Genomic DNA, 27,084 nt, shown 5'->3' with positions numbered 1-27,084 from the left:
TGCTGAGCTAACTCCCTTTTATTTCCAAGACTCAACTCAGGGGACATCTCCCCCAGAATGTGGAACTTCCAGGGCAGAAGTTCTAGGGCCCCTAAGGCCGGAACCCAGGCTGTCTATTTTGTTGAATAATTAATTAATCGTGTCAGGGAACCCTTCCCTGAGTACCCCAAGATGGACGCCCCACTGCGCTGCCCTCTGTGCCCCCTGCACACCTTATCCACGCTTTGTTAGATCTTCTTGAGGCAAGCATCATTTCTTATGCTCATTTCCTTTTCTTCAGTGTCTAACTCTGTACCTACCACATAGGAGGTGCGGGTACGTGTTTGTTGAATGAACGAATGATCGGACTTGGCTTTTCACCCTGTGTCTCCTGTGAGCCCGCCAGGCCTGGCCCAGTGTCTTTACCTCTATCCCTAGCCTGGGTCTCCCTCCAGTGCCCGGAGCAGTCTGCAGCCTTGAGCACTGCCGCCCTGGGGGTAGGGGACCCTCACAGTCGCCTACCGCCTCCCTAGTGCTGCTCAGCCCAAAGCCGCTCCCGAGACGGCTCCGCCCACAGCCGGGGTTGGAGGGCGGAGGCAACGCCCACGGGGCCGGGCTGCCTGGGATTGATTGGTGCGGCCGCCGACAGGAGGCGGGGACAGCGCTGGGCTGCTGTTGACGCTCTCCCGGCCGGAAAAGTCCAGCCCCGCGGCTGTGGAGAGACTCACCGCGCGGCCAGGCGGTGGTAAGTGCTCGGCGGACGAACGGGCTGGACGGGCGGGACTGACGGGAGGGGAGGACGCAGAGGACCCGCGCGAGCGCTGGCTGGGCACTGCCCACGCCCGCCTCCGCCACAGGCTGCGCTCCAAAGGCAGTGCCCCAACCCGGAGCCGGCCCCGCCCGGGGGACACCGCCCGGTGGCCGCCGAGGTCGTCAGTCCTGCCCTGTCTTCCAGACCCGGAGGACCTAGGCTCCCGGACGGCAAGAAACCGCCCAACATGGCATCGGAGGTGAGTGGACTCTCGAGGACGCCGGTCCTCCAGGCCTCCAAACGAGGGGGAGGGGCGCCCTGGGCGCCAGCAGGGACAGTGACCTGCGCACGCGATCTCCCCGAGCCAGACCTGTCGCCCTCCACCCTCCTGGTAATTGTTCTCGCTGGCTCCAGGCAGTGGGTACGCCCCGGCGCACCTGCCAGAGCCCTAAGGAGAGCTTTGCCCCGACTTCCCGGTATCCCCACCACCATCTTTTCTCCCCGGTCCCTCACCCCTCCCTAGGCAGCCTTTGTGGCAAATGCACCAACCCACACTGCTGGGGAAGGTGGCCCTGACCTGACCGTGATCTAGGCCGGGCGGGAAAGGTGCGGCCCGCTCATTCAGCACCCTCACCTCTTCATTCCTTCCTTCCCGCCCCCCATCTCCCCCGTCCTCCTGTCAGTCCCCATCCTGTGCCCCTCTCCTACCATAGCAGTTGTCCCTGTGTAGCAGAGTCCACAGGGCTCTTGCGTGTGCTAAGAGCCAGGATGTAGGGGACCGTGCCGTGTGGCCCCAGGACCTGGTGGCTTCCTGTCTCATTGGCCTCTCTCCCTCAGAGCCAGAGGACTCCTGGGTTCTCTTTCTGACTTAGTGGCAGGAGTCTGAGGCACAGGTTCCTTTCCCTGGGCCTCAGTTGATTTACCCGGCAGATGGGGATAATATTAGCTGTCTGCCTTCTCTGTAAGGTACTGGATCATGAGGTCATTGCTTTGAACCCTTCAAGTAAAAGGGGCTGTTTGCTTGATGCCAGAGAAGAGAACCCTGGGCCTGGGAAGCAGGAGGTGTGGGTTCCAGTCCCTCCTGGCCCCCATTAGCTGGCAAGTCACTTCCTCTCTGGGCCTCAGTTTTTTATTGAATAAATGGGTTAAGACTGTCTGCCCTACTAGCTTCTGGGTCATGGTGGAGGGCCCGTGGCAGGGCCTGGACTTTGGGGCCAAACAGACTTGGCTTCTGAAGCAGTCACTCGACCTCTCTGAATGTCTTTCCTCATTTGTAAAATAGGGGTAACCTCACAGGAGAGTGTAAGAGCATCTGGAGAATGCCTGGCACAGGGCGAAGCAATAGTAGGTGCTCAATAAATCATGGCTAATGACACTAAGAGGGACAACGCCGGTATTTCCCATGTGTTCTAAATTGGCTGTTGCTCTTTCATCCCAGCCTGAACCAGTGTCCCTGTCCCCTTGCCCCAAAGGGATCCTTCTGGCCCAGATGTACCCTGGCTCACAGCAGTGCCCTCTCCCACCATCTCACCCCTCTCTCAGTGCCCAGGTGGTGGCACGTCACTCTAACATCCTCCTGGGGTCCTTTTAAGACTGCCAGCAGGGTAGGAGCTTGGCCCCAATGCGGAGTGGGCTGCCTTCAGGAAACCAGGGCGCCAGGCGACCTCTGCTTTCCCCAGGCCGTCCTGTGGGTTGGCACTGATTGGTTTGGCTGCGGCCCCACTTGTTAAATAGCTGTTATTACTAGCAACCCACGAAGCGAGTCCAGGGGCCTGCTGGGGGAGGTGATGCCAGGCCCCTGGCTGAAGGGCAGCCTGCCTCCCCAACCTGACTGGCTGGCCCTGGCCCTCTGGCCCCAGTGGTCAGGACCAGGGCCCCACGTGGTGCTTTGCTGGAGATCTAGGCCTGGCGGGGCAGCAGGGGGTAAGGGGCAGGTCCAGCTCAAAAGGCTGAGTGGGGGCAGAGGCTACATCTGCAGGGCAGAGTCCTCTGGCAGCCAAGGCTGCTGGGCACTGAGGGGTCAGTTCACAGCCTGGGGCCAGAGCACCCTGGGGCCAGGTCCCGGGGGTGCACACAGGAGTGACGAGTGGAGCTAAGGCACACCCTGACCCTGGCAGCCCTCGGCCCCTCCCTTAGCAATACCTAGAACTTACTGAGTACCAGGCACTGTGCTATGTATGCAGTTTAATGGCTTAATCTAACAATTCCATCAGATAGATGCTATTATTATTCCTATTTTATAAAGGGACAACCCTGAAGGTTAGAGAGGTAATATAACACTCCTATGGTCAGGTGGCTAACTGAGGTCTACGACATTGCAGGGAGACAGAGGAGAACATATGTCCCCAGTGGCCACTGTAGACCCCTTCCACAGAAAAGATGCCAGCGAAGTAACATTCCCACCTCCACCCCGGACCGCTCTCCTCCTGTCCTTGGCTCACTGGGCACTAGGACTGCCCCTCAGGGGTTCTGCGCTCCCTCCCCCATCTGTCCCATGCCCTGACCTATGCCCTCTTTCAAAACAGAGGTGTCTCTGTCCCATCCCTCTGCCCTTGGCTCCTGGGGGGCAGAGGGTCAGCTAGTGACCTCCTAGAAGGCCGATGATAATGGGTGTGTCTGGGGTGCTCTCCAGAGGAGTGGGGGGTTGGGACCTTAGGCCCCACCCCAAGCTGGGGGAGGGAGATGCAGGTAATTTGAGGCTGACGGGGCCCCTCAAGTGCCTCCTCACCTGTCCCTGCAGCAAATGTTCAGAACAGCAGAGCCAGCAGAGAGGTCCTGGTGGCATGTGGGGTTTAGAGCAGGGCTTCGACTTCCGGCTGCCGAGGTGCAGTCCGGGCTCTGCCGCTCTCAGCAAGGGCAAGGTAAAGATCTGCTCTGTGCCTCAGCTTTTCCTCTCTGTAGCAGGATAGTATTGGTACCCAGCTCACAGCGTTGCTGTCTGCGTGACAAGCAAATAATGGTGCCTGGCAGACAGTGAGAATGCGACGTATGTTAGCCAGCATTATTGTCATTATCCCTGGTACATCAGAGCTGGATTCCAGAGTGACTTCTCACTTTGGTCAGTGGCAGGAAGGGTCCCAGAAGTTCTGCTGTGGTCTCAGGGGTGCCTGCCACCATCTCCCTGGAGCAGCGCCCCATGGTGGGAAAGAACCTAACTTCAGTGTCCAGCCAATTTCCCACATTCACTCCCTGAGTGACTCTGGGCAAGTTCCTAACCCTCTCTGAGCCTCAGTTTCCTTATCTGTCCAGTGAGAATAACCCTGCCCGCTGGCTCCCACTGCCGTCAGATTTGATAACTCTCCTGAGGGCCCTTTGTGGGAGGTACTGTTCTCAAGGGGGGAGGAGACTAATTGCTCATGCTCTCCTGGCCAGAGCGGGAAGCTGTGGGGTGGCCGGTTTGTGGGCGCAGTGGACCCCATCATGGAGAAGTTCAACTCATCCATCACCTATGACCAGCACCTCTGGGAGGTGGACGTGCAGGGCAGCAAGGCCTATAGCCGGGGCCTGCAGAAGGCGGGGATCCTCACCAAGACCGAGATGGACCAGATACTCCAGGGCCTGGACAAGGTACTCTCCACACTCCCAGGCCCAACCCAGCGTCCCTCCCTGTGGTCCCAGGCTTTCACCAAATCCCCGAGCGAGCGCAGGCTGCGGTATCATCCCAAGCCTGTCATCTCCCCTCGTAGTGATCATATGCCTAGAGAGGTGCCCTTTAACCACATGCTGTGCTGACTGTCTCTCTTCATCCCTTAATGCTCCTGTGGTCCTATGGCTCCTGAGCAAACGTGCTCTTGGCCTGTGATTCTCCTCGGGGGTGGAGCGCTGCCAGGACTCAACTGCTGATGCCCACCCTCCTGACCCCCGTGTTGCTGCTCTCTGCTACAGGTAGCTGAGGAGTGGGCCCAGGGCACCTTCAAACTAAGCCCCAATGATGAGGACATCCACACGGCCAATGAGCGGCGTCTGAAGGTGAGGCCACCCCCACCTCACCCCCCACCCCTGCCCCTCCCCTCTCTGGGCCACTTTTGAGCATAAGCTGTTCTTATGCTCATTCTGTTCCCTTCATCACTGGGACCTCAGAGCAGGAGGCCTTAGCAGAGATCGGGCAGAACCAGGGCACCCCGGGGCAGGGAGGGGAGGCCACAAGCAGGCAGACCCCGACTGCGTGCCTCCCTCCACCCCCAGGAGCTCATCGGTGAAACCGCAGGGAAGCTGCACACAGGACGAAGTCGGAACGACCAGGTGCCGCCAGCCTGCCCAGCTCCCCGCCCTGGGCCTTCCCAACCTTGGGTGGTCCAGACAGCAGAGCTGGGGCTCAGCAGCGGTCCTGGCTCCCCAGGGAGGCAACACATCTGTGGTCCCTGAGTGCCACATCCTCCTCCCAACAGGTGGTCACAGACCTCAGGCTGTGGATGCGGCAGAACTGCTCCACACTCTCTGCCCTCCTCCGGGAGCTCATCAGAACCATGGTGGATCGGGCAGAGGCGTGAGTGCATGCAACACCAGGTGGCAGAGAGGGGCATGAGGACATCCAGGGTCTCCACTCCCCCGAGACAGGCAGCCTGAATGCCAGACCTAGGTGGCAGGGGTGATGAGGGTAGGGGGGCCAGGCTCTGGAGTACAGGGGTACAGTCCAGAACTCCTGGACTGAGTGAGGCAGAGCAGCCAGGAGTGGGGATTTCTTGCAGCATCCCCGACCCCCAGCCAGCCCAGCTTAGCAGGCAGGGGGAGCTCACCCTTTGAGGGTTCACAGGCCAGAGGCTAAGGCACTAGGCAAATGGCCCGAAGCCCGCGGAAAGGGGCCGGCTTGCCCGGGGCAACCAGAGAGTCACTCCTTGGCCTGCCTGTGCCCCATGTCCCCCATCCCCACACAGCATGGCGGGCAAAGGACAGAGCTGAGGGCTGCCTCCCACTGGCCTCATCCCAAGCTTTGGCTTCTGTGACATGACTTCTGAGAAGTCTCTATTTGGTGTCAGAGACAGGGTTGACCCCTCCTCTTCCCCAGCTCCCTGTGACCCCTGTTTCACTGACTTCACTGGGGGAAAACAAGGGCCCCCAAACTGTCATCCTCAGGGCAGGGTGGGTGTTGGGAGGATTAGGGACTGACTGCTAATGAGTACAGGGTTTCTTTCCTTTTTTTTTGTCTGTGTTGGGTCTTCATTGGTACACGCAGTGAGCGGGCTTCTCACTGCTGTGGCTTCGCTTGTTGCGGAGCACGGACTCTAGACGCGCAGGCTTCAGTAGTTGCAGCACGTGGGCTCAGTAGTTGTGGCGCACGGGCTTAGTTGCTCTGCGACATGTGGGATCTTCCCAGACCAGGGATCGAACCCATGTCCCCTGCATTGGCAGGCAGATTCTTAACCACTGCACCATCAGGGAGGTCCCAGGGTTTCTTTCTTGGGGTGATGGTTGTACACTAAATGTACACTTTAAATGGGTGATTTGTATGTGAATTATATCTCAATAAAGCTGTTTATTTAAAAAAATTAGAACCGTCACTCACAGCACCTGTACCACTGCCCTGCCTACTTTAAAGTGCCCCCAGCTATTCTGGGCTCCTCTGGAGTTCCTCTCATGCTCACGAACTCGGCCTCTCACTGCCAGGTGGTACCTGCCGTGCACCTCCCCCCCTGCCCTGGCCCCTACCCAGATCTGCTACCAAGGTGCAGAGACCCCAGCTGAAGGTGTAATCTCTACTTGGTCCTACGCTCACCCTCTGGACGCCCCCAGCCATGGCCCAGTCACGATGCCCCACCTCCCGACCCTTCCCTTACACCATGTTTGTCCCCAGGAGATCACTTGGTCCCTTGTGCAGGCAGATCCTTGGTGAGCCTGCCCTGCTCTTCCCTACAGGGGCCCAGGACTGCAGGGTCCCAGGGTCCCAGGCAGGCCTCGCCTGAACCTCCTGAGCCCCTCAGGCTCCCTGCCCCTACTCTTCCCCTACAGGGAACGTGACATCCTCTTCCCAGGGTACACACACCTGCAGCGGGCTCAGCCCATCCGCTGGAGCCACTGGATCCTGAGGTGAGCGGGCAGTGAGGGAGGGGCGTGGTGGAGGGGAGGGGCCCAGCCCAGGCTGCCCTGACCCTCCTGCCTCCTGGCTTCCCACAGCCATGCTGTGGCACTGACCAGAGACTCTGAGAGGCTGCTGGAGGTGCAGAAGCGGATCAACGTCCTGCCCCTGGGGAGGTGAGTGAGGCCCAGTGCTCCAAGGATGGGGCTGCTGCCACATACTTAGCATGTTCCTTGGGCTTCAAGAGAAGAGGAGGGGCCAGGAAGGGCAGAGGGGGACAGAAGCCAGGCAGTCAGCCTCCCCAGCCACGGTGGGAGGGAGACCACCAATGGATCCTCAGCTCTCTCTAAGATGGGGGCGATGAGTGTGTCACAGCCAGGCCAGAGCTCTCCAGAGAGCCAGCCAGCTGCTCACATCGTGCCGTTTCCCCCGCGTGGGGACAACTGTCTGGCACCCAAGCCGACCAGGCCGCAGCCCTGGCAACCAGAGCTCAGCACAGGTGTGCGTGCAAGTACATGCCAGGGCCTGCCTGCCGGGAGCCCCGGTCACTCAGAACCCCTCCCATCTCTGCAGCGGGGCCATCGCAGGCAACCCTCTGGGTGTGGACCGGGAGCTGCTCCGAGCAGGTGAGGCACCCTGCCCCTCCTTTCCCAGGAGACCACCCTCAGCACCTGCCAGGTCTCGCAGACACACACTTAGAGAGGGCAGGGGTCCGGGTAAAACCCTGGTCTATTATCTATGGCCAGTGAGGCTAGAGAGGCAAGGGGAGGCCATGGGAGAGGTGCATGGTGCCGGGGAGACTCAGGGCTCCCGCCTCCCTCCTGGGACCTGTACCAAAGACCTTCCCAACCTCCTGCCCCTCCCTACTCCTCCTCCCTGAGAGGGGGTCATGGGGGGGGTGCTGAGCAGCCTGGTTGGGGGGTGGGGGTGGGGAGAAGGCCCCTCCTCACCCTCCAGCCCAACCCTATTGCCTTCCCCTTCCCAAATCGGCCAGAACTGAACTTTGGGGCCATCACTCTGAACAGCATGGATGCCACCAGTGAGCGAGACTTTGTGGGTGAGTCCTGGGCGCTAGCCCGCCCGCCCTCCAGGGCCAGTCCCCTGTAGTGCGTGCTGCCTTTGTCCCCCCGCCCTGCCTCCTCTCCAGCTTCCTACCACCCCCGAATGGCCCACTGGACCTTCTCCAGGCTGGGTGAGGGGCAAGGCCTGGTGACCAGACAGCCTGCTCTCCCTCTCCTCCCACAAGCTGAGTTCCTGTTCTGGGCTTCGCTGTGTATGACCCACCTCAGCAGGATGGCCGAGGATCTCATCCTCTATGGCACCAAGGAATTCAACTTGGTGCAGCTCTCAGATGCCTACAGGTAAGGCTGCGCCTGCCCTCCCCCAGCTCTGCGCCCACCAGCATGGCTTCTTTCCTCCTCACCTCAACCCCCGGGCAGAGCTGCCCAGCAGACCAGCCAAGGGGCACCGGAGCCCCTTCAGCCCCGGCATCTCTGTCTCCAGCACTGGAAGCAGCCTGATGCCCCAGAAGAAAAACCCAGACAGCCTGGAGCTGATCCGGAGCAAGGCGGGGCGAGTGTTTGGGCGGGTAAGCAGGGCAGGGAGTTGGGGCGAGGCCTCTGCGCTGACCCGGAGGGTCCTGAGGGAACGTCCAGGACAGGCTCCGAGGTCCAGCCCCCTGATCCTCCCTGTCCCCTCAGTGTGCTGGGCTCCTGATGACCCTCAAGGGACTTCCGAGCACCTACAACAAGGACTTACAGGTGCGAGGCTGGGGACCCAGTTGCACACACACCGCATACCAATTCTCGGGGTCCTGGCTCATCTGGGCAGGGGACCCACAGAACTACCACCTCCTGTCCTGCGCACGCAGCCCTGGGAGTGCTCTCCTCTCCCTTGCTGCGGGGTGTACGAGATGCTGAGTGTTCCCAGTGGAAGGCAGTGGGAAGGCCTCACTGGGCACCGGGCTACTGGGCCCTTACCTCCTGCCACGTGCCTCCCAGGAGGACAAGGAAGCCGTGTTTGAAGTGTCCAACACCATGAGCGCCGTCATCCAGGTGGCCACTGGCGTCATCTCTACACTGCAGGCAAGGCACGCCTCTTCTCCCCGAGGCCCCTAAGCTCAGGGCTGGGATGCCAGGAGGGTGATCTTGAGAGGAGGCAAGCATGGGTGGGTCCAGAGGCCGTGGGGCAGAGGGAGGGACCATGTGCTTGTTCCTGCCCTGGGAAGAGGGAAGAGACTTACTGCAGTAGAATGGAAGTGGGTTAGACTCAAGGAGCCCCATCAGCTGGCCTGGCCAGATTTCTTCTTTAACCATTTACTATGGGAAATATCAGTATACAACAGTTGAGAGGCTGTGTATCATGAACCCTTATGTACCAACACTCAGCTTAAACAACAATCAACCCATGGCCATTCTTGCTTCAGCTGTCTTTACCCACTACCCCCTCCACCGTTGTTTTTAAGCAAAGCCCCCTCATCATTTCATTCCTAAATAGTTCAGGACGTGTCTCTAAAGCAGCGGTTCTCAAAGTGTTGTCCCGAGATCAGCAGCATCAGTATCACCTGAGAACTTGACAGACCTGCAATCCTAGGCCCCCCTCCAGACCTGCTGAATCAGAGACTCTGGGTTAGGCCACGGAGATCTGTATTCATGATAAATCCTCCAGGTGATTCTGATGCTAAAGATAAGGAGGCAACCCCAGTAGCACAGCTAATAATTATCAATAATTATGAAATGATGGTTCAAGCAGAGAAAGCAGAAGAGGGTGGGTAAGAGGGGATCTGCCCAAGGCAGGGGACTTCCTGGCTGAGGGGGGGTAGGCCTTAGGCTGGCAGCTCCAGGACCAAGGGCCCCCCAGATTCACACTCGCCTGGCTTGCTGTCCCCAGATTCACCATGAGAACATGGCACGGGCTCTTAGTCCTGACATGCTGGCAACTGACCTCGCCTACTACCTGGTCCGCAAAGGGGTAAGTGTGGGGCAGCCAGGGTGGAGGGGCGAGGGGACAGGGATGTTCCTCAGGCTGGGGGTGGCGGTGGTCATGGTGCGGGGGGAGGGCCGGCACCCCCAGCAGAACAGGGAGCTCAGGAAGCCTGCGTCAGCACTGCTCTCCTGCCGCCCGCACCCCCAGATGCCATTTCGCCAGGCCCACGAGGCCTCTGGGAAAGCCGTGTTCATGGCCGAGACCAAAGGGGTCGCCCTCAACCAGCTGTCGCTGCAGGAGCTACAGACCATCAGGTGCGCTCCCCTCCCCTCCCCTCCCTCCCCTCCCCTCCCTCTGCTGCCTTCCTCGAGGCCAGCCCAGGCCCACCTCCTCCTTTCCCCCCAGCCCCCTGTTCTCGGGAGACGTGAGCCACGTGTGGGACTACGGACACAGCGTGGAGCAGTACGCAGCCCTGGGGGGCACTGCGCGCTCCAGTGTCGACTGGCAGATTGGGCAGGTGCGAGCTCTCCTAGGGGCGCAGCAGGCCTAGAGCCCTCCCCATGCCTCTCCCAAATAAAGTGGGCCCAAGAGGAGGCTGTGTGTGTTTCCTGCCCAGCCTGTCTGCCTCGGTCAGTGGGGATGCAGTTAAGGGCCATAGAGGAAGTGGAGGAACTGGACAAGCATGGCTAGAGTCAGGGATGGGGAAGGGTGGAGGGGATGCGCATCAGAGCCTCCACCCTGCACAGGCCCCACCCCCTTCACCGTGGGCCTCACAGTGACTTCCTGCCTTGGGTGTCTTGGCGGGACTGGCTTCCTTGGAGCCCTGCTGGGAGCTGACGGGCTGGGTTAACCCAGACAGCCCCGTCCATCCCCCTTCCTTCCAGTGTCCTTCCTAGGCTGCCCTGCTCACGTTGTCCCCTTGCTTAACCCACCCTTCCCCAGACCATCAGGGTCCTGTACCCTCTGAGGGGAATGGTGTATCTGGTGGTAAAGTCGGTCATCCGGCTAGCATGTGATGCCAGGCACTAGGTGAGCTGCATACACAGGTAAAGAAGACGCTTCCTCCACCCTGAAGAGTAACGTACAAATTCCCAGACACTAACCGTGAGGTGAGGGCCACGGACACGTGGTGCCAGAGGGGCCTGCCCGTGCTGCAGTCAAGGGAGGGATGGTCTCGCTGAGTCTGCAAAGAGCCCGAGGCCAGGCCTAGGACATGGTAAGGATTCCATAACGGTGGTCCCCAGAGCCAGCAGAGATGCAGAGGCCTCGTCTATACAAATCTCACCAAAATCCTGCTAATAAAACACAAATTTCAGACGTTTCTTAACAACAAAGGTAAGTGAGCTAAACACAAAGAAGAATGAGTAACTCCTCCTGAGCGACTCTGGGAGCAATGAGAAGACTTTGTAAACGAAAGAACCAAAACTCCAGCAGTGGGGACACTACACCAAATTCCCAAAAGGGTGAAAGCTGTGGGTCACACATAGAATCTTCTAGAGTGGTGGCTCTCAAAGTGTGGTTCCTGATTATTATCATCTTCTTCAAACTTGTTAAAAGGAAAATGTTCAGTCCCCACCGAGACCTACTGAATCGCATTCTGGGTGGGCCCAGCAGTCTGTGTTAACAAGTCCTTCAGGTGATGCTGACGTGTGCTCAGGTTTGAGAGTCACTGATCTTTAGAACCTTGTGACACAAAGTTGCTGCAGACGGGCAGCATCAGCCTCCCTGGGCCCCTACCCCGAGCTACTGATTCAGAATCTGCAGCTTGACAAACTCACCGGGTTATTCTTGTGTACATTTAGAGTCAGAAGTGCTGATCTGTAGATAAGCAACAAGGACTTATTGTACAGCACAGGGAACTATATGCGGTAGCTTGTAATATCCTATAATGGAAAAGACTCTGGGGAAAAAAAATATGTATATACATATATATATATATAACTGAATCACTTTGCTGTACACCTGAAACTAACACAATACTGCAGATCAACTATACTTCAATTTTTAAAAAGAAAAAATTAAAGAAACCCAGAGGGGTCAAACAGAAACAAAATTGTAGGAGTAAAAAAAAAAAAAAGTGCTAATCCAGAGAATGCCTAAAATCTAGTCTCTGAAATGAAGGAGGGCCTCACCCATCCAACAGCAGACAGGATTAAAATAACTAACACATTTAGCACACGGAGAATTGGAATAGAGGGAGGCAGGAAGTTGCTGCGATGCCTCCCTCCATCTCTACCGCCTCCATTGAGGGGGCACACCCCAGTCTAAATGGGGACTCTTTCCAGACAATCCTGTTAAAAGTTCCTCCTTAACTGAATTGCAGTCGGCCTCGCTGGGCTTCCCACTCAGGAGCCTGGCCTGACCAGAGGGAATGGCCTGTCCTAGCTCAGGAAGGGCAAGAGTTTGTGCAGCTTTTCTCCCAGACTCTGTCCATACATGACTGAGCTACTCCACATATCTGCCTCTTTCTGTTCTGCTACAGACTGGCTACATACTTTCCTCTTGTCTACTGTGTTTTTAATCTCAGAAGCTGTTTACCCCAAAGCTCAGTGTGACCTTGTATTGATTTCCTATTGCTGTAACAAAGTACCACAAACTTCATGGCTTAAAATAACATAAACACTATTTTATAATTCTTGAAGTCAGAAGTCTGAAGTGGGTTTTTTAATTTTTTAAAATTATTTTTGGCTGCGTTGGGTCTTCGTTGTTGCGTGCAGGCCTTCTCTAGTTGCGGCGTGTGGGCTTCTCATTGTGGGGGCTTCTCTTGTTGCGAAGCATGGGCTCTAGGCGCGCAGGCTTCAGTAGCTGCAGCACATGGGCTCCGTAGTTGTGGCTTGAGGGCTCTAGAGCGCAGACTCAGTAGTTGTGGCGCACGGGCTTAGTTGCTCCGCGGCATGTGGGATCTTCCTGGACCAGGGCTCAAACCCATGTCCCCTGCACTGGCAGGCGGATTCTTAACCACTGCGCCACCGGGGAAGTCCCTGAAGTGAGTTTTACTGAGACAAAATCAAACCTCAGCAGGGCCACGCCTCTTCCAGAGACTAGAGAAAAATCTGTTTCCTTGTCTGTTCCAGTTTCTAGAGGCCATGTGCATTCCTTGGCTTACGACCCTTCCTCCATTTTCAAGGCCAGCAATGTAAAATTGTCAAATCTCTCTTTGACCCTCTGCTTCCACTGTCACATCTTTTATTTTTTTAATTTATTTTTTATCGATGTGTAGTTGAATTACAATGTTGTGTTAATTACTACTGTACAGCAAAGTGACTCAGTTATACATATATATACATTCTTTCTCTTTTCCATTATGGTTTATCACAGGATATTGAATATAGTTCCCTGTGCTATACAGTAGGGCCTTGTTGTTTATCCATTCCGTGTATACCAGTTTGCATCTGCTAATCCCAAACTCCCAGTCCAACCCTCTCCCACCCCCGGCACCCTTGGCAACCACCAGTCTGTTCTCTATGTCCCTGATTCTATTTCTGTTTCATAGATAGGTTCATTTGCATTGTCACATCTTCTGACTGACCTTTCTGCCTCCCTATAAGGACCCTTGTGATTACACTGGATCCACCTGCATAAACCAAGATAATCTCGTCTCAATATCCTTAACTTAATCACATCTGCAAAGTCCCTATTTATCATGTTAAAGTAACATAGTTACAAGTTCCAAGGATTATTATTCAGCTTACTACATTCTGTCTGGCTCTCAAAGATTTATGTCCATCCCACATGCAACATACATTCACTTGATCCCAAGGTCTCCCAAAGTCTCAACACATTACAGCATCAACTCAAGTTCAAAATTTCATCTAAATCTCATCAGCTCAAAAGTCCCATATCTCATCATCTAAAAGGGTATGACTGAGATTCTGGGTATGATCCATCCCGGGGCAAAATTCCTCTCCATCCATGAACCTGTGATTTTGCTGAGGATTAAATGAGTTCACACACAAAAACTCAAGAAATAAATTATCTACTCGCTTTCTAAAGTAAGATGCTGGGTTAGGTACAGTATAACAGTTATAGACATTTCAATTTAAAAAGGAAGAAAATGGGAATTCCCTGGCGGTCCAGTGGTTAAGACTCAGCACTTTCACTACCATGGGCCTGGTTTTGATCCCTGGTTGGGGAACTAAGATCCCACAAGTTGTGTGGCGTGGCCAAAAAATATAAATAAATAAATAAATAAATAAAAGGAAGAAAATGGATAACACAACACTGTAAATCAACTATACTTCAATTAAAAAAAAAAAAAAGGAAGAAAATGGAAAGAGAAAAGGAGTCACTGGTTCCAAGCAATTTTGAAATCCAGCCTAGCAAACTCCATTAGGTTTCAAGGCCTGGAAATAATCCTCCATGGCTCTCAGCTCTACCCTCTGGACCTGCACCTCCGTCCTCACAGTCACCACTCCTTTTTCTTGAAGGGTAGCACATGTTTGTAGCTGAGTTAACATAGAAGCATATTTCCTAATATTTTGAGAGAACTTTTAGAGCTTTCTTTAATTTCCCCCTCTCTTGTTCCTTTTAGTCTTTGCCGGCAGAGTTTTTGCTGATATAACATCCTCAAGAACTTTGTGGGTCTCCTGTGTATGTCACAGGACACTTCACTGGACAAGAGAGTCCTCTTTCCTAGATAATCCCATCTCTGTTCCTGGCTTCTGCTGAAATATCTGGAGGGATCCATGAGTCATGTGCCAAATCTCTTAAAGAGCACTCTTAACAGGATACTCTGGCCCTCTGATCCTTTCCAGGCAGTAGCAAAAGTTTGTCCAACCACACCCTAGGCTTTCTCTCTAAAGCATGTTTTCCTAACTGTGAGTCTCCTAATTTTAGCATCTTTTGCAATCTAGATAGGCTGAGAATTTCCCAAATCATCAAGTCCTGGTTTCTTCTTGCTTACCAGTTCTTACCTCAATTTATGTCTTTGTTCTTGCATTTTATACTCAAAGCTGCAAGGGATGCTGAGGAAGCAAGTACCTGGCAAAAGGGAATGAGGTTGTCTCATTGGCTCTTATACTAAACTTTAAACATCCCTTGGGGATTGGGGCAGGGCCCACTTCACTGCTCCTGTTGTCTTCTGAACAATATTAGGGTCCATAACTAAGGAAGAAGGGAGAGGAGAAATGACTGTTCATTGAGCAGCCAATGGAGTCCAGAGTGGGTGATTACTGTCCTGTTGAAGCACCAAGATTGCACTGACATGTTTGGCAATCACAAAGTTAGTAGACTTCACAGGACCGGGGTCCGGTGTGGAGAGCCCTTCATACAGGGACACAGGGCACGGCTGGAAAGGCAGCCACCCCCTTGCCCATCACGTACCACACGTTTGTGGGGAACCTGTGCTAAATCATTCGTAGACGACCTGCTTCTGGGCCAGGGTTTTGTACGTAGCAGAGCAGCTCCCTTGCTGCCAAACTTTTTTTTTTTTAAACTCGTGATTAAAAAAATATATATATTATTTATTTATTTTATTTGAAAATTTTTGGCTGCATTGGGTCTTCGTTGCTGCAGACGGGCTTTCTCTAGTTGTGGTGAGCGGTGGCTACTCTTCATTGCGGTTCACGGGGCTTCTCACTGCGGTGGCTTCTCTTGTTGCCGAGCACGGGCTCTAGGCGCACGGGCTTCAGTAGTTGTGGCTCACGGGCTCTAGAGCACAGGCTCAGTAGTTGTGGCACACGGGCTTATTTGCTCCGCGGCCTGTGGGATCTTCCCGGACCAGGGATCGAACCCGTGTCCCCTGCATTGGCAGGCAGATTCTTAACCACTGCGAAATATCTTTTTGAACTATAGTGTTGTCTGGGTATATGCCCAGGAGTGGGATTGCTGGATCATATGGTAATTCTATTTTTAGTTTTCTGAGGAAACTCCACACTGTTTTCGGTAGTGGGTGCACCAACTTACATTCCCACCAACAGCGTAGGAGGGTTCCCTTTTCTCATACCCTCTCCAGCATTTGTTACTTTATAACAGATCTATTGAGCCATAATTCACATACCATAAAACACAACATTTTAAAGTGTTCAGTTTAATGGTTTTTAGTATGTTCACAGAGTTGTGTAATCATCACCACAATCAATGTGAGAACATTTCATCACGCTAAAAAGAAGCCCGGGCTTCTCTGGTGGCGCAGTGGTTGAGGGTCTGCCTGCCGATGCAGGGGACGTGGGTTCGTGCCCCGGTCCGGGAGGATCCCACATGTCGCGGAGCGGCTGGGCCCGTGAGCCATGGCCGCTGAGCCTGCACGTCTGGAGTCTGTGCTCTGCAGTGGGAGAGGCCACAGCAGTGAGAGGCCTGCGTACCGCAAAAAAAAAAAAAAAAAAAAGAAGCCCACAAGAAACTTGCCCTTCAAAGGAAGCGCAAAGAAACACATAACAGGTATGTGTAAATCATATACCTGATATGGGTCTCGTATGCAGAATATAAAAAGAACTTTTAAAACTCAATAATAGAAAAGACAAATAACCCAATTAAAAATGGACAAAATATCTGAATAGGCATTTCTCCAAAGAAGATATATAAATGGCCAGTAAGCACATGAAAATATGTTCAATATTATTAATCACTAGGGAACAGCAAAGCAAAGCCAAAATGAGAAATTACTTTATACCTACTAGGATGTGAGTTAATTTTTGTATATAGTGAGAGGAAAGGTCCCAACTTCATTTCTTCTCCGTGTGGATATGCATTTGTCTCATCACCATTTGTTGAGATGACTGTTTGTATCCAATTGAATTGTATTAGCACCCCTGTCAAAAATCAACTGACCAGGAATTCCCTGGCGGTCCAGTGATTAGGACTGGGCACTTTCACTGCCAGGGCCGGGTTTGATCCCTGGTCGGGGTTCTAAGATCCCAAAACCTGTGTGGCACGGACAAAAAAAAAAAAAATCAACTGACCAATATAAGTGAATTGTATGGTATGTGAATTATATACCTCAGTAAAGTTGATACCCTTCCCCAAAATTGATTATTCTTTTATTTTTAACAAATAAGTGTTTTCTACATGCGCCAGATGCTGTGCTGAAGGCACACTAGTCTATTAAAATATTTGTGGGATTCACCTTCTTCCCATTCTTGAAAACTTAACGGTCCTTCCAGCCTACCATGGCTCACCAGCAGCTACCACATTGCCCACGGTAGTTCTGAGAAGTCATCAGCTTGTTCTCAGTTACCCTGATCTCTTACCAACTCCTGCGGCCATCTGAATGTACAAGGTTGGGCTTATAAGCTCAGCCAAACATTTAGTTTTTCACTTATTCTTGCTCAACTTTTCCTGCCCTCTTCTGAGGGGAGCTAATCCAAAGATTTCACACCTTCTTCAAGCTCCCAACCTGATCCAAACATCTTCCCCAAACCCCCAGAAACGACTAATCTACTTCCTGTCTCTGTGAACTTGTCTATTTGACTTTCATATAAATGGAGTCACATAGTATATGGCCTTTCGTGCCTGGCTTCTTTCACTTCATTCATCCATGTTGTAGCATGTATCAGAACTTCATTCCTCTTTATGGCTGAATAATACTCCATTGCATGGATATACCACATTCATGAGTTGATGGAAATTTGAATTGTTTATACTTTTTGGCTATTATGAATAGTGCTGCTAAGAACATTCCAGTACAAGTTTAACAAAAAACCTCTTAATAACAAAATAAATAAATAAAACAAAATCCCCTTCAGTCCTAAAAAATTACCTAAACCAACTCAAGAAGAAACAGAAAATCCCAACAGGCCTATAACAAGAGATTGAATCAGTAATCAAAAACCTCCCAACAAAGAAAAGTCCTGGACCAGATGGCTTCACAGGTGAATTCTACCAAACATTTAAATAAGAGTTAACATTAATTGTTCTTAAACTCTTCCAAAAAACTGAAGAAGGAGCAGTCCCCAGGTCATCCTATGAGGCCAGCATTACCCTAACGCCAAAGCCAGATAATGACATCACAAGAAAATAAGATTACAGACCAATTTCCCACATGAATACAGATGCAAAAATCCTCCATAAGATATTAGCAAATTGAATCCAGTAACATATTTAAAGAATTATTCACCATGACCAAGTAGGATTTGTCCCAGGGATTCCAGCGTGGTCAAACATAAGAAAATATGGAAATTCCCTGGCAGTCCATTGGTCAGGACTCTGCTCTCACTGCCAAAGGCCCAGGTTCAATCTCTGGTCAGGGAACTAAAATCCCACAATCTGCGCAGCGCAGGCAAGAAAAAAAAAAGAAAGAAAAAGGAAAGTCAATCAATGTAACATATCACATTAGCAGAATGAAGGAAACAAAACTGCATGACTCTCTCATACGGTGTAGAAGAGGCATTTCACAAATCCAACATCTTTCTATGATAAAAACTCTCAGAAAAGTAGGAATAAAGGGAATATTTCTCAACATGATTAAGGCTATTTATGAAAAACCCACAGCTAACATATATTGAAAGACTGAAAGCTTTCCCCTTAAGATCAGGAACATGACAAGGATGCCTGCTTTCACTGCTGCTATTCGCCACTATACTGAAGGTTCTAGCCAGAGCAAATACAGTTGACCCTTGAGCAATGTGGAGGTTAGGGACACCAACCGTCTGACCCGTCAGAAACCCACACGTATAACTTTATAGTTGGCCCTCCGTATCAGCGGTTCTGAATCTGCTTGTTAACGTTTTATCTCTTGTTGTGTGTGTGTTTTGCCCCGTCTCACGCTCTCACTATAAGCCAGGTCTCCATTTGGCACTGGACCTTTGTTTCTGTCATCCCTCTACTCCAGCTCAGCCAGAACAATTCCTTCCCCCCGACCCCGGCTCACTTGAGATTGTCCAAGTAGAATCTGGATTTTGAGGTCTCCCGAGCCATCCTCCTTCTTAGAGTACCTATTTCACACCGCGAGTTGGCACTGCAACAGGTGCTCACTTTCTTTTCTTCAGGATCTGAGTTCCCCAACGAGGGATCGAACCCACGCCCCCTGCAGTGGAAGCTCATAGTCCTGACCACTGGACCGCCAGGGAAGTCCACAGGCGCTCACTTTCAGGTCTTGTCCTAGAGTCATACGATTCCTGCCCAATATTTGAGACAAAGGATTGTCATTTTTGCTGGGTAAAGGGACTATGGTGGAAGCAGGGACTTGGTTGACCTTCCCTAAAGGTGAAGTCAGAAGGAGAGGGTCAGTTTGATGAGTTCCCTCCTGAGGGTCAGCACCCAAGCAGAGCTTCCACATACCACCTTAAGAGATGTCCGTCCTGTGGCTGACCTTGAAGGATACCCCACCCTCTGCAGTACGCTGGGGCCCCCTAGGCAGTCTTGAGAGCTGGCTGGGCCTGTTGGCAACTGCCTCGCCTTCAGCTCTTGCTCTGATAATGCTCCCTCCTCCGGGCAATGGGACTTTTACCTCTTCTCCACTCTTGCCTCTCTGCATGTCTGCCTCTGAGGTGTCCTTGGGCACTCTTCCTCTGGCAGGCAGCTCTGCAGTCTGCACATGGGGGAGGAGAGGCAGCCCTGACCCACCTTCCAGCCTTTGCACCACAAAGGTGGGCTCAGACCCCACAGCAGGCAGGGCCTGGAGATCAGGGGTCTGGATGATGAGAACCTCAATAAAAATTCAAAATGTCCCAAATCCCCTGGGTTGTCATTTGTCCTTCTTTTCATTTTGTTTCCCCTAGAATGATCTCTTAAAGAAAGAGTCTCTGGGCTTTCCTTCAGAGAAGGGAGGAGAAAATATAACTTATGGGTTTGCTGTAATGTTCTGCTAATCTTGAAAAACATGTAAAATCACAGAGCTAAAAGCACTGTTTCTGATGAATTCTGGTATAAAGCAGAATTACAGTGTAAACACATTTAATTTAAAAACATTAAGAGGCAAAAGATCACATATTACATAATTTACATAAAACATCCAGACTAGCCAAATCTGTGGAGACAAAAAATAGATTAGTGGTGGCTTAGGGCTGGGTGGGAGGGATAGAAGGATAGATAACTAAAAGGCACAGGGTTTCTTTTTGAGGTGATGAAAATATTCTGAAATTGATCATAATGATGGTCATACATATACATGAATTTACTAAAAATCATTCAATTGTACAATTTAAATGGATAAATTATATGATATGTGAATTATATCTCAATAAAACCGTTTAAACACATTGTAAATCAACTATACCCCAAGAAAAAGTTTTTTTAATCTGTTTAAGAAATAAACCTTAAGGGGACTTCCCTGGTGGCCCAGTGGGTAAGACTCTGCACTCCCATTGCAGGGGGCCGGGAGGTTCGATCCCTGGTCGGGGAACTAGATCCCGCATGCACGCCACAACTAAGAGTCTGCATGCCACAACTAAAGATCCCAAGTGCAGCAACTAAAGAGTCTGCATGCCGCAACTAAGACCTGGTGCAGCCAAAATAAATAAATTCATTCATTCATTTAAAAAAACAAAAACAAAAAAATACCTTAAGATGCTCTCTTTGCTGAATCCACCATGAGAATGAAGCCTATTTTCAGCAACCAGACTGTCGACATTCCAGAAAATGTCAACATCACTGTGGAAGGACACACAATTATTGTGAAGGGCCCCAGAGGAATCCTGCAGAGGGACTACATCAGTATAGAACTCAGCCTCCTTGGAAAGAATAGGAAGGGACTCCAGGTTGACAAAACAGTGGAGAAGAGAAAGGAACCGGCTCCAGTTCATGCAGTCCCAAGTCCAATACAACACATGATCAAGGGTGTTCCACTGGGCTTCCATTACAAGAGTACGTCTGTGTATGCTCACTTCCCCACCCACATCTTTATTCAGGAGAGCAGGTCTCTTGTTGATACTGGAAATTTCTTAGATGAAAAATCTGCAGGGCTCATATGAGGCCAGGCATTGCTTATTCAGTATCTCAAGCCCAGGAAGTGATTTGCACTGACTTTGCATCAAATTCAGCTGCTTTGATTCAGCAAGCCACACAGTTAAAAATAAGGGTATCAGAACATTTTGGATGTTATCTGTGTCTCTGAAAAAGGAACAAATCATCAGGCTGATGAATAAGATCTAAGAGTTGTCTTGCTATGGAAACAAGAAGATACCAAATGATTCCCAGGACCTCTTTGTGATATCTTTAAAATGCAGTGAAACTTATCTATTGGAAAAAAAAAAGAGAAGTCTCACACTTGTGCTCTGATCAGCTGAGTGTCCTGTGACTTGCTTGTTATACTCAAGGCTGGAACCCTCACATCTTTTCAGGGACATTTTGTGTTGATGCACCTCACCACCAGGGGGAGCTTATTCTATCAATATTATCTTCTGTCCTAAACATTAGAAAGTCTTCTGGATGCAGGGTAATTTGGGGGAAGGAGAGGAGTGAATGTGCCAGCAACAATGGTAAATGTAGGGAATTCCCTGGTGGCCCAGTGGTTAGGACTTGGCGCTTTCACTGCCGGGGCCCGGGTTCAATCCCTGGTCCAGGAACTAAGATCCTGCAAGCTGTGCCAAAAAAAAAAAAAAAAAAGAAGTCAATGTATTTTGGGTGTGTTTCCTTAAGCAAGTCATTTCATCTCTCCTCTCAATTCAGCCTCAATTTCCTCATCTGTAGCAGAGAAAGAATAACTCCATTTTACAGTCTTTCAGAGCTGTAAGAATCTCTTAGCAGAGTGTCTGCTGGCGGGGGCGGGGGTGGGGGGCTGCTGATACTACTGTTACCAAGCGGTTGGAGTCTAGTGGACACCCTATAGGCCCCAGGTCACCTTTACCCAAGTGATACTCTGAATGCTCTCGCCTATGGCACGAGGCCCACATCACCGTGGTTACGAAAGGAGGGTCAGTTGCCAGAGAGTCACAGTTTGGCTCAGGACAGGCAGCCAGGACTCCAGTTCAGGACCCTGACTACAAATGCAGTGACAGCTGCTTATCCTAGGAGCAAGTCCTGTCCCCATCAGGAAACAAAAGAGCTGGCATGTGAGCCAAGCTTAGAAAAATGACCCAGAGAAGACGAGAAAGAACTATGCCGCCTTCAAGACAAGCCTGGGAAGGTATTTCTGGGGCCAAGGAGCAAGTGTACCAGTAGAAGGGCACCCAGGGATGGGGGAGACGCATAGAAAAGTCACTTAGGACAGACTTACAGTCAAATAGCATCATGACTCCATGCTTCAGACACATAATAAAGACGAATAAAATCTAGTCAAGATAAAAATAAGGAAGACCTCTTTGTGAACCAGACACAAGCAGAAGTGGTGAAAGGGGAGACACAAGGGCCTGCGCTGGGTCCAGTGAGGGGCTGGTGGCTGGGTGTTTTTCTTCAGCTTCCATGGGGTAGCTGGGAGTAAAAGCACTGGTGTGCACAGCCCCCGTGGAGAGTGCTCAGCCATAGTAAAGGAGAAGATGAACAGAGCCTCCAGCCTAGCAGCAACATCCCTAGGAAACACCTGGGGAAAGTCTCACGTGTGAGCACAAGGTCAGGAGGTACATGAGGAATGTGCTGATGGAAAGTGAAAAAGGGCAACAACCTAAATCCTCAACAGGAAAACGGGTGAAATCAGTGGTGGTGTATTCACACAATGTAATACTCTCCAGCCATTAAGATGGATGGGCCTGAGCTACATTTGTCAGCACGTCTAGAGCTGGCCAAGGCACGTGTCTGGCTATGCCGGCATTCTGGAAAGGAAATGGGCACAGTCGTTTCAGATAGTGAGAAGTGTCAGGGGTAGATCAGGGAGAGGTGAGAAGGTGATGGGAGAGGTGCTAACTTCTATCAGGTGTATCTTTTTCTTTTTTTTTTTGGCTGTGCTGCCGGCTTGTGGGATCTTAGTTCCCCTGACCAGGGATTGAACCTGCCCCCTCAGCAGTGAAAGTGGGGAGTCCTAATCACTGGACCGCCAGGGAATTCCCTACCAGGTGTATCAGAGAAGAATGTTACATGCCCCTTATTCCTCTGGCTTAGAATTCTCTTTTGCCTTTTTCCTTTCCATTGGGCGGGTATGGAGCTCCCCGGAACTTTCTTTTCTCTAGGTGCTAATGGAAAGCTGGTATTGAGTTTTGAAAATGTTGCAAGAGAAAAGGAATTTCAGGAATTTCCTGTTTCCAAGCAGCAGAAGGTAGACACCATTCCAGGTCATAAAATTGGTTCAAAGACTCTTATCTGAATAAAGTATGGAATTGGGAATAGTTATGAAAGTTCTGCCCAGAACCGAAACTTGTTCTATTTTCTGTTACTAAAAACTGTCCTTGGGAATGACATATTGACATGTGCAATAACATGGAGAATCTCAAAAACATTATACTGAATGAAAGAAACCAGACACAGAAAAGCATCCTCTATCATTCTGTTTATGTGGAGCTCTAGAAAAGCCCAGTCTACTCCAGGGTGACACAATGTCGGTCAGTAGTTGCCTGGGGTCAGGGGTGGAGGCAGGACAGACTGGACAGGGTCAGGAGGGAGCTGCCTGGAGTAATGGAACTGTTCTGTATTTTGATAGTGCTGGTAGGCACTCAGGTGTAGACATCTGTCAAGCCTTATCAACCTGTACAGTCTGAATGCGCGTGCACTTCATTATTTGTAAACTATACGTCAAGAGAGTTTGTTTTAAACAGTTTAAAAAAAAAAGTCCTTGGAAGTATTTCTACAAGGTGGGGGAGGGTCTTTTAAGACACTCAGACTTATTTTCAGATCTTGTAAAAATAACCTTTAACTTCTAAAATATTTGTTATTCTAGGGAATTCCCTGGCAGTCCAAGTGGTTAGGACGCCGTGCTTTCACTGCTGTGGGCCTGAGTTCCATCCCTGGTCGGGGAATTAAGATCCTGCAAGCTACGTGGCACGGCCAAAAATTTTAAAAAAAGAAAACAAATTTCTTATTCTAATTGGTTGTTACACTTGATAATTGTTGTCCTGGTATTGATATTAAAATAGCAATCAATATATCAAGTGACATCCTTGTATTCCTAAAAGATACACACACACACACACACACACTCACACTCACATTCTAAGGATGAAAACTGGCAGTTCCCTTTTCTCTATATATGTATGAATATGTAATAAAACCCATGACTCTGTCAATCCCTTGTTCAAACATGAGTTTGAACGTCTTTTAGAGGCCGTATAGCAGAATGACCAAGAGCATAAATCTCTAACCAGGTTCAAATTCTACCTCTGGCCTTTACTTAACTTTTCTCAGTCACTGTATTAGGAACATGGGAATAATAATAGTACCTACTTAATGCTGTGAGAAGTGAATGAGTTAATACATGTAAAACACCCAGGTAAGTACCTGGCTCTATAGGGTGTAAGTCTAGATAGGCTAGTTATGCTGTAATAGCAAACAACCCCACAATCTTAGTTGTTTGAAACAATAAAGGTGTTTTTTATTTTTTTTTACCATTTTATAATTTATTTGATTAGAAACTGCCAGATTCATGATGCACATTTCTCAAATAAAATAGGAAAGGATTTTGAATTTATAAAAGCACAAGTTCTATCCCGAATTTTGCTACAGGTTTTTCTCTGATCTTGGCAAGTCACTAGCTCCATTTGTCTTAGTGTTCCCATCTGTAAAACTGTGGTCATGATCCTTGACACTGCCTTTCTTAAAAGAGAATGTTATGAGGATGAATAAGGTAATGCCTTGTGGTAGAAATAATAAAGGTTTATTTCTCACTCATGCCACACATCCATCACAGGTTGGAAGGGAAGCACTGATCACCCTCAGTCACTCAGGAATTCAGGCTGATGGAAGCTCAATTTGGACACATGCTTCCATGATCACCAAGGCAGGGAAAAGGGATGTGGCAGATCAGCAGTGGCTTTTAAATTTCTGCTATCAAAATCTCACTTGGCAAAAATAGCCACATGGTCACACCTAACTTCAAAGGGGCAAAGACCATGTGTCTAGAAAGGCGGAGGACCAGAAAAATGTTTGGTGAAAAGCACTAACGACTACCATGGTTAACTTTTTTTTTTTTTTTTTTGGTTGCACCTTGTGACACGTGGGATCTTAGTTCCGCCAACCAGTGGAAGTGTGGAGTCCTAAACACTGGACCACCAGCGAAGTCCCATGGTTAACTATTATAATTGAATTTTAAAGTAGGCAGAAGAGGAGAACGCAATGAGGAGGTGACATTTAAGCCAATGCCTGAATCACAAAAAAGGGGAAACTAGGAGAGCATTGTGTGCAAAGTCCCTAAAGCAGGAATGGGCCTGAAGCATTTGAGGAACAGGAAAATGGCTCAAGTGTTTGCAAAATGGTGAATAAGAGTGAGAGCTGGCAGGGCTGGGTCACACAGGCCCTTGAAGGCCACAGTAAGGAGTCTGAATTTTACTCCAAAGTGTACTGCGAAGCCACTGTTTAACCAGATAACATGGTATAATTTTTATAAAGACCACTCACTCTGCTTGCTCTGGTGGGATGGGCACGTGTGGAGGAAGGGAAATCAGTGAAGAGGCTACAATCCAGGTGAGAGATGCCTGTGGTGTGGACCATACTGGTCTGGGCCAGTATGATGTTGTGTGGAACCCACGGTCCCTGTAGACTATACTGACAGAGGATAAAGAAAGCGTAGGCCTCGGGCTAGACAGTGAATGTCTACCACTGCCCCATATAATTACGACCTGCTTTTGATCCTGTCTTGTTGCTGAGGATTGAAAAGAACACGTTTACCACATCATTAGCCACGTATCAAGTGCCAGAGGCTGTGTTGATATATTCTAGCAAAGAAACAGCTTCTGAGGGGCTTCCCTGGTGGCACAGTGTTTAAGAATCCGCCTGCCAACGCAGAGGTCACTGGTTTGAGCCCTATGCTCCATGCTTCATCCCCTGTACTCATAATGTGGGGTGTCTTGGGGCTAATGTGTGAATCTGTTCTCCACCCGCACTCATTTCTTTGGTGACCTTACCCATTCTCACTGCTGACAACTCCCAAATTTTCATCTCCAGATCCATATGTTTGTACCAGGCTGCAAAATTAGTCGGGAAGGAAACTGGCCAATGGGCTTTACCCATCAGGATCTGGTCTTCAGGTTCAAACGTTCAGAAACCAAATTATGTTGCAGAGCAACTAAGCCCGTGTGCCACAACTACTGAGCCTGCACTCTAGAGCCCGCGTGCCACAACTATTGAAGCTGCTCGCCCTAGAGCCTGCGCACTGCGACCGCAACTACTGAGCCCATGCGCCGCAACTACTGAAGCCCGCGCGCCTAGAGCCTGTGCTCCGCAACAAGAGAAGCCACCGCAATAAGAAGCCCGTGCACCGCAACGAAGAGTAGCCCCTGCTCTTGGCAACTAGAGAAAGCCTGCGTGCAGCAAGGAAAACCCAACGCAACCAAAAATAAAAAATTAAAATTAAAAAAAAAAGAGGAAAATCAACTTGTACTAACTAAATATATATAGGTTGACTCGCAAATGGAAAATCAGTTTATTAATTTATAGAAGCAGATCGAACTTTACTTACTTTTGCCCATTTGCTAGTTTTAAAAGGCTCATTGGTTTGATTCTGATTATAAAAATAATTTATGTTCATGACAGAAATTTTCAAAAAATCACAAAATACGAAGAACAAAATGAAAATCATCTATAACACCCATAATAACACTTTACAACTATCTAGATCTGTGTGGATATAATTTTAGCACTATTGGGATCATACTATATATACTTTTGCATCTTACTTTCTCTTATGTTTATATGGTAAGCATTTGGGGAAAAGAAAAACCTGTAGGCCTTGTCATTTCTTACAATATATTTATTTTTACCACCCTGGGAACTACTTTTTTTACGGCGTCAAGGTCCATTACCAGAAGGTTGCTTTGGTGAACATGAAACCAGAGCAAAAATTAATAAATTAAAAATAGAGTAATTGTACGAACAATTGCATCCAGGCCAGGTTACCTGTACCATAGACCCCCGCTCCTTGCATCTTTATGTGTGTATCCGCAATGCCAAGAGGGAGCGCCGGGCCCCTGGGTAAGGGGTTCGGGGCCCAGGGGACCGCAGGTGGAAGACCAGGGTCAAGGCTATAAGCCAGGTGGGCCTGCGCGAAAGTCACTAGGCATGTTGAGGCTTCGTCTGAGCTCACCGGTGTCCCGCAAGCATAAGCGAGTGGAGGTGTCCCAGGTCGGCCTCCTTGAAGCATCAGTGGTACCCCGGCCGTCTCCAGGTTTTCGCTGCGGCCCGCGGCCCTGGACCAGCCGCCCTGGGCGCGAGCAGCCGAGTATGGGAGGGCGAGGGAGGGCGGGGGACGGCAGTGACCTCGCGGGTGCAGAGACTGAGACCTCCGCCCTTCGGGGCCCGGGGTGGATCTCGGGCTCCCCGCGGCCCCTCCCCCGCCGCCGCCCTCCGTGAGGAAGGCGGGCCTGGAACCGCCTTGTGGGCGCCGGCCTCACCGTGTGCCTCCGGGCCGCGCAGTCGCTTTCAACGAAGATGGCGGGGGGGCGGGACACGTGACTTCAGGCTC

At 50.6% G+C, this 27,084-nt stretch overlaps 1 protein-coding gene, 1 long non-coding RNA gene and 1 pseudogene across 6 annotated transcripts; 2 read left to right on the top strand and 1 right to left on the bottom strand.

Annotated features, from left to right (window-relative positions):
• Positions 1 to 10,262, top strand: ASL (argininosuccinate lyase). 3 transcript variants are annotated; one of them, XM_032604467.1, is made up of 17 exons: positions 1 to 724; positions 935 to 989; positions 4,103 to 4,297; positions 4,616 to 4,699; positions 4,916 to 4,972; positions 5,119 to 5,216; positions 6,677 to 6,754; positions 6,842 to 6,919; positions 7,317 to 7,369; positions 7,738 to 7,800; positions 7,990 to 8,104; positions 8,247 to 8,331; positions 8,444 to 8,503; positions 8,744 to 8,827; positions 9,633 to 9,713; positions 9,876 to 9,982; positions 10,074 to 10,262. In XM_032604467.1, the coding sequence occupies exons 2-17, from the start codon at positions 978 to 980 to the stop codon at positions 10,216 to 10,218; spliced, it is 1,395 nt and encodes a 464-aa protein (XP_032460358.1). In that variant the 5' UTR covers positions 1 to 724; positions 935 to 977; the 3' UTR covers positions 10,219 to 10,262. The 3 variants fall into 3 exon arrangements, with proteins under 3 accessions (XP_032460358.1, XP_032460360.1, XP_032460359.1); XM_032604469.1 differs by lacking the exon at positions 4,916 to 4,972 and having other exon boundaries at positions 678 to 724; positions 10,074 to 10,260; XM_032604468.1 differs by lacking the exon at positions 1 to 724 and having other exon boundaries at positions 729 to 989.
• LOC116739773 lies at positions 8,825 to 27,062 on the bottom strand. 3 transcript variants are annotated; one of them, XR_004345703.1, is made up of 4 exons: positions 26,707 to 27,062; positions 16,279 to 16,529; positions 10,772 to 10,963; positions 8,825 to 8,962 (listed from the first exon to the last, which is right to left on the bottom strand). It is a non-coding gene; the product is annotated as an uncharacterized LOC116739773 (long non-coding RNA). The 3 variants fall into 3 exon arrangements; XR_004345702.1 differs by having other exon boundaries at positions 16,283 to 16,529; positions 26,707 to 27,058; XR_004345704.1 differs by lacking the exon at positions 16,279 to 16,529 and having other exon boundaries at positions 10,772 to 10,960; positions 26,707 to 27,040.
• LOC116739768 lies at positions 20,141 to 20,689 on the top strand (annotated as a pseudogene).
• Positions 27,063 to 27,084: the final 22 nt, after the last annotated feature.

Source organism: Phocoena sinus, chromosome 15, assembly GCF_008692025.1.
Source record: "Phocoena sinus isolate mPhoSin1 chromosome 15, mPhoSin1.pri, whole genome shotgun sequence".
Lineage (NCBI taxonomy): Eukaryota > Metazoa > Chordata > Mammalia > Artiodactyla > Phocoenidae > Phocoena > Phocoena sinus.
The sequence above is the reverse complement of the archived record's forward strand: the minus strand, read 5'-3'. Positions and strand labels throughout refer to the sequence as shown.

Coding starts and splice junctions, on each gene's coding strand:
- ASL (XM_032604467.1), top strand. Junction 6,755..6,841: donor TGGAGCCACTGGATCCTGAG/GTGAGCGGGCAG, acceptor GGCTTCCCACAG/CCATGCTGTGGCACTGACCA. Junction 7,801..7,989: donor CAGTGAGCGAGACTTTGTGG/GTGAGTCCTGGG, acceptor TCCTCCCACAAG/CTGAGTTCCTGTTCTGGGCT.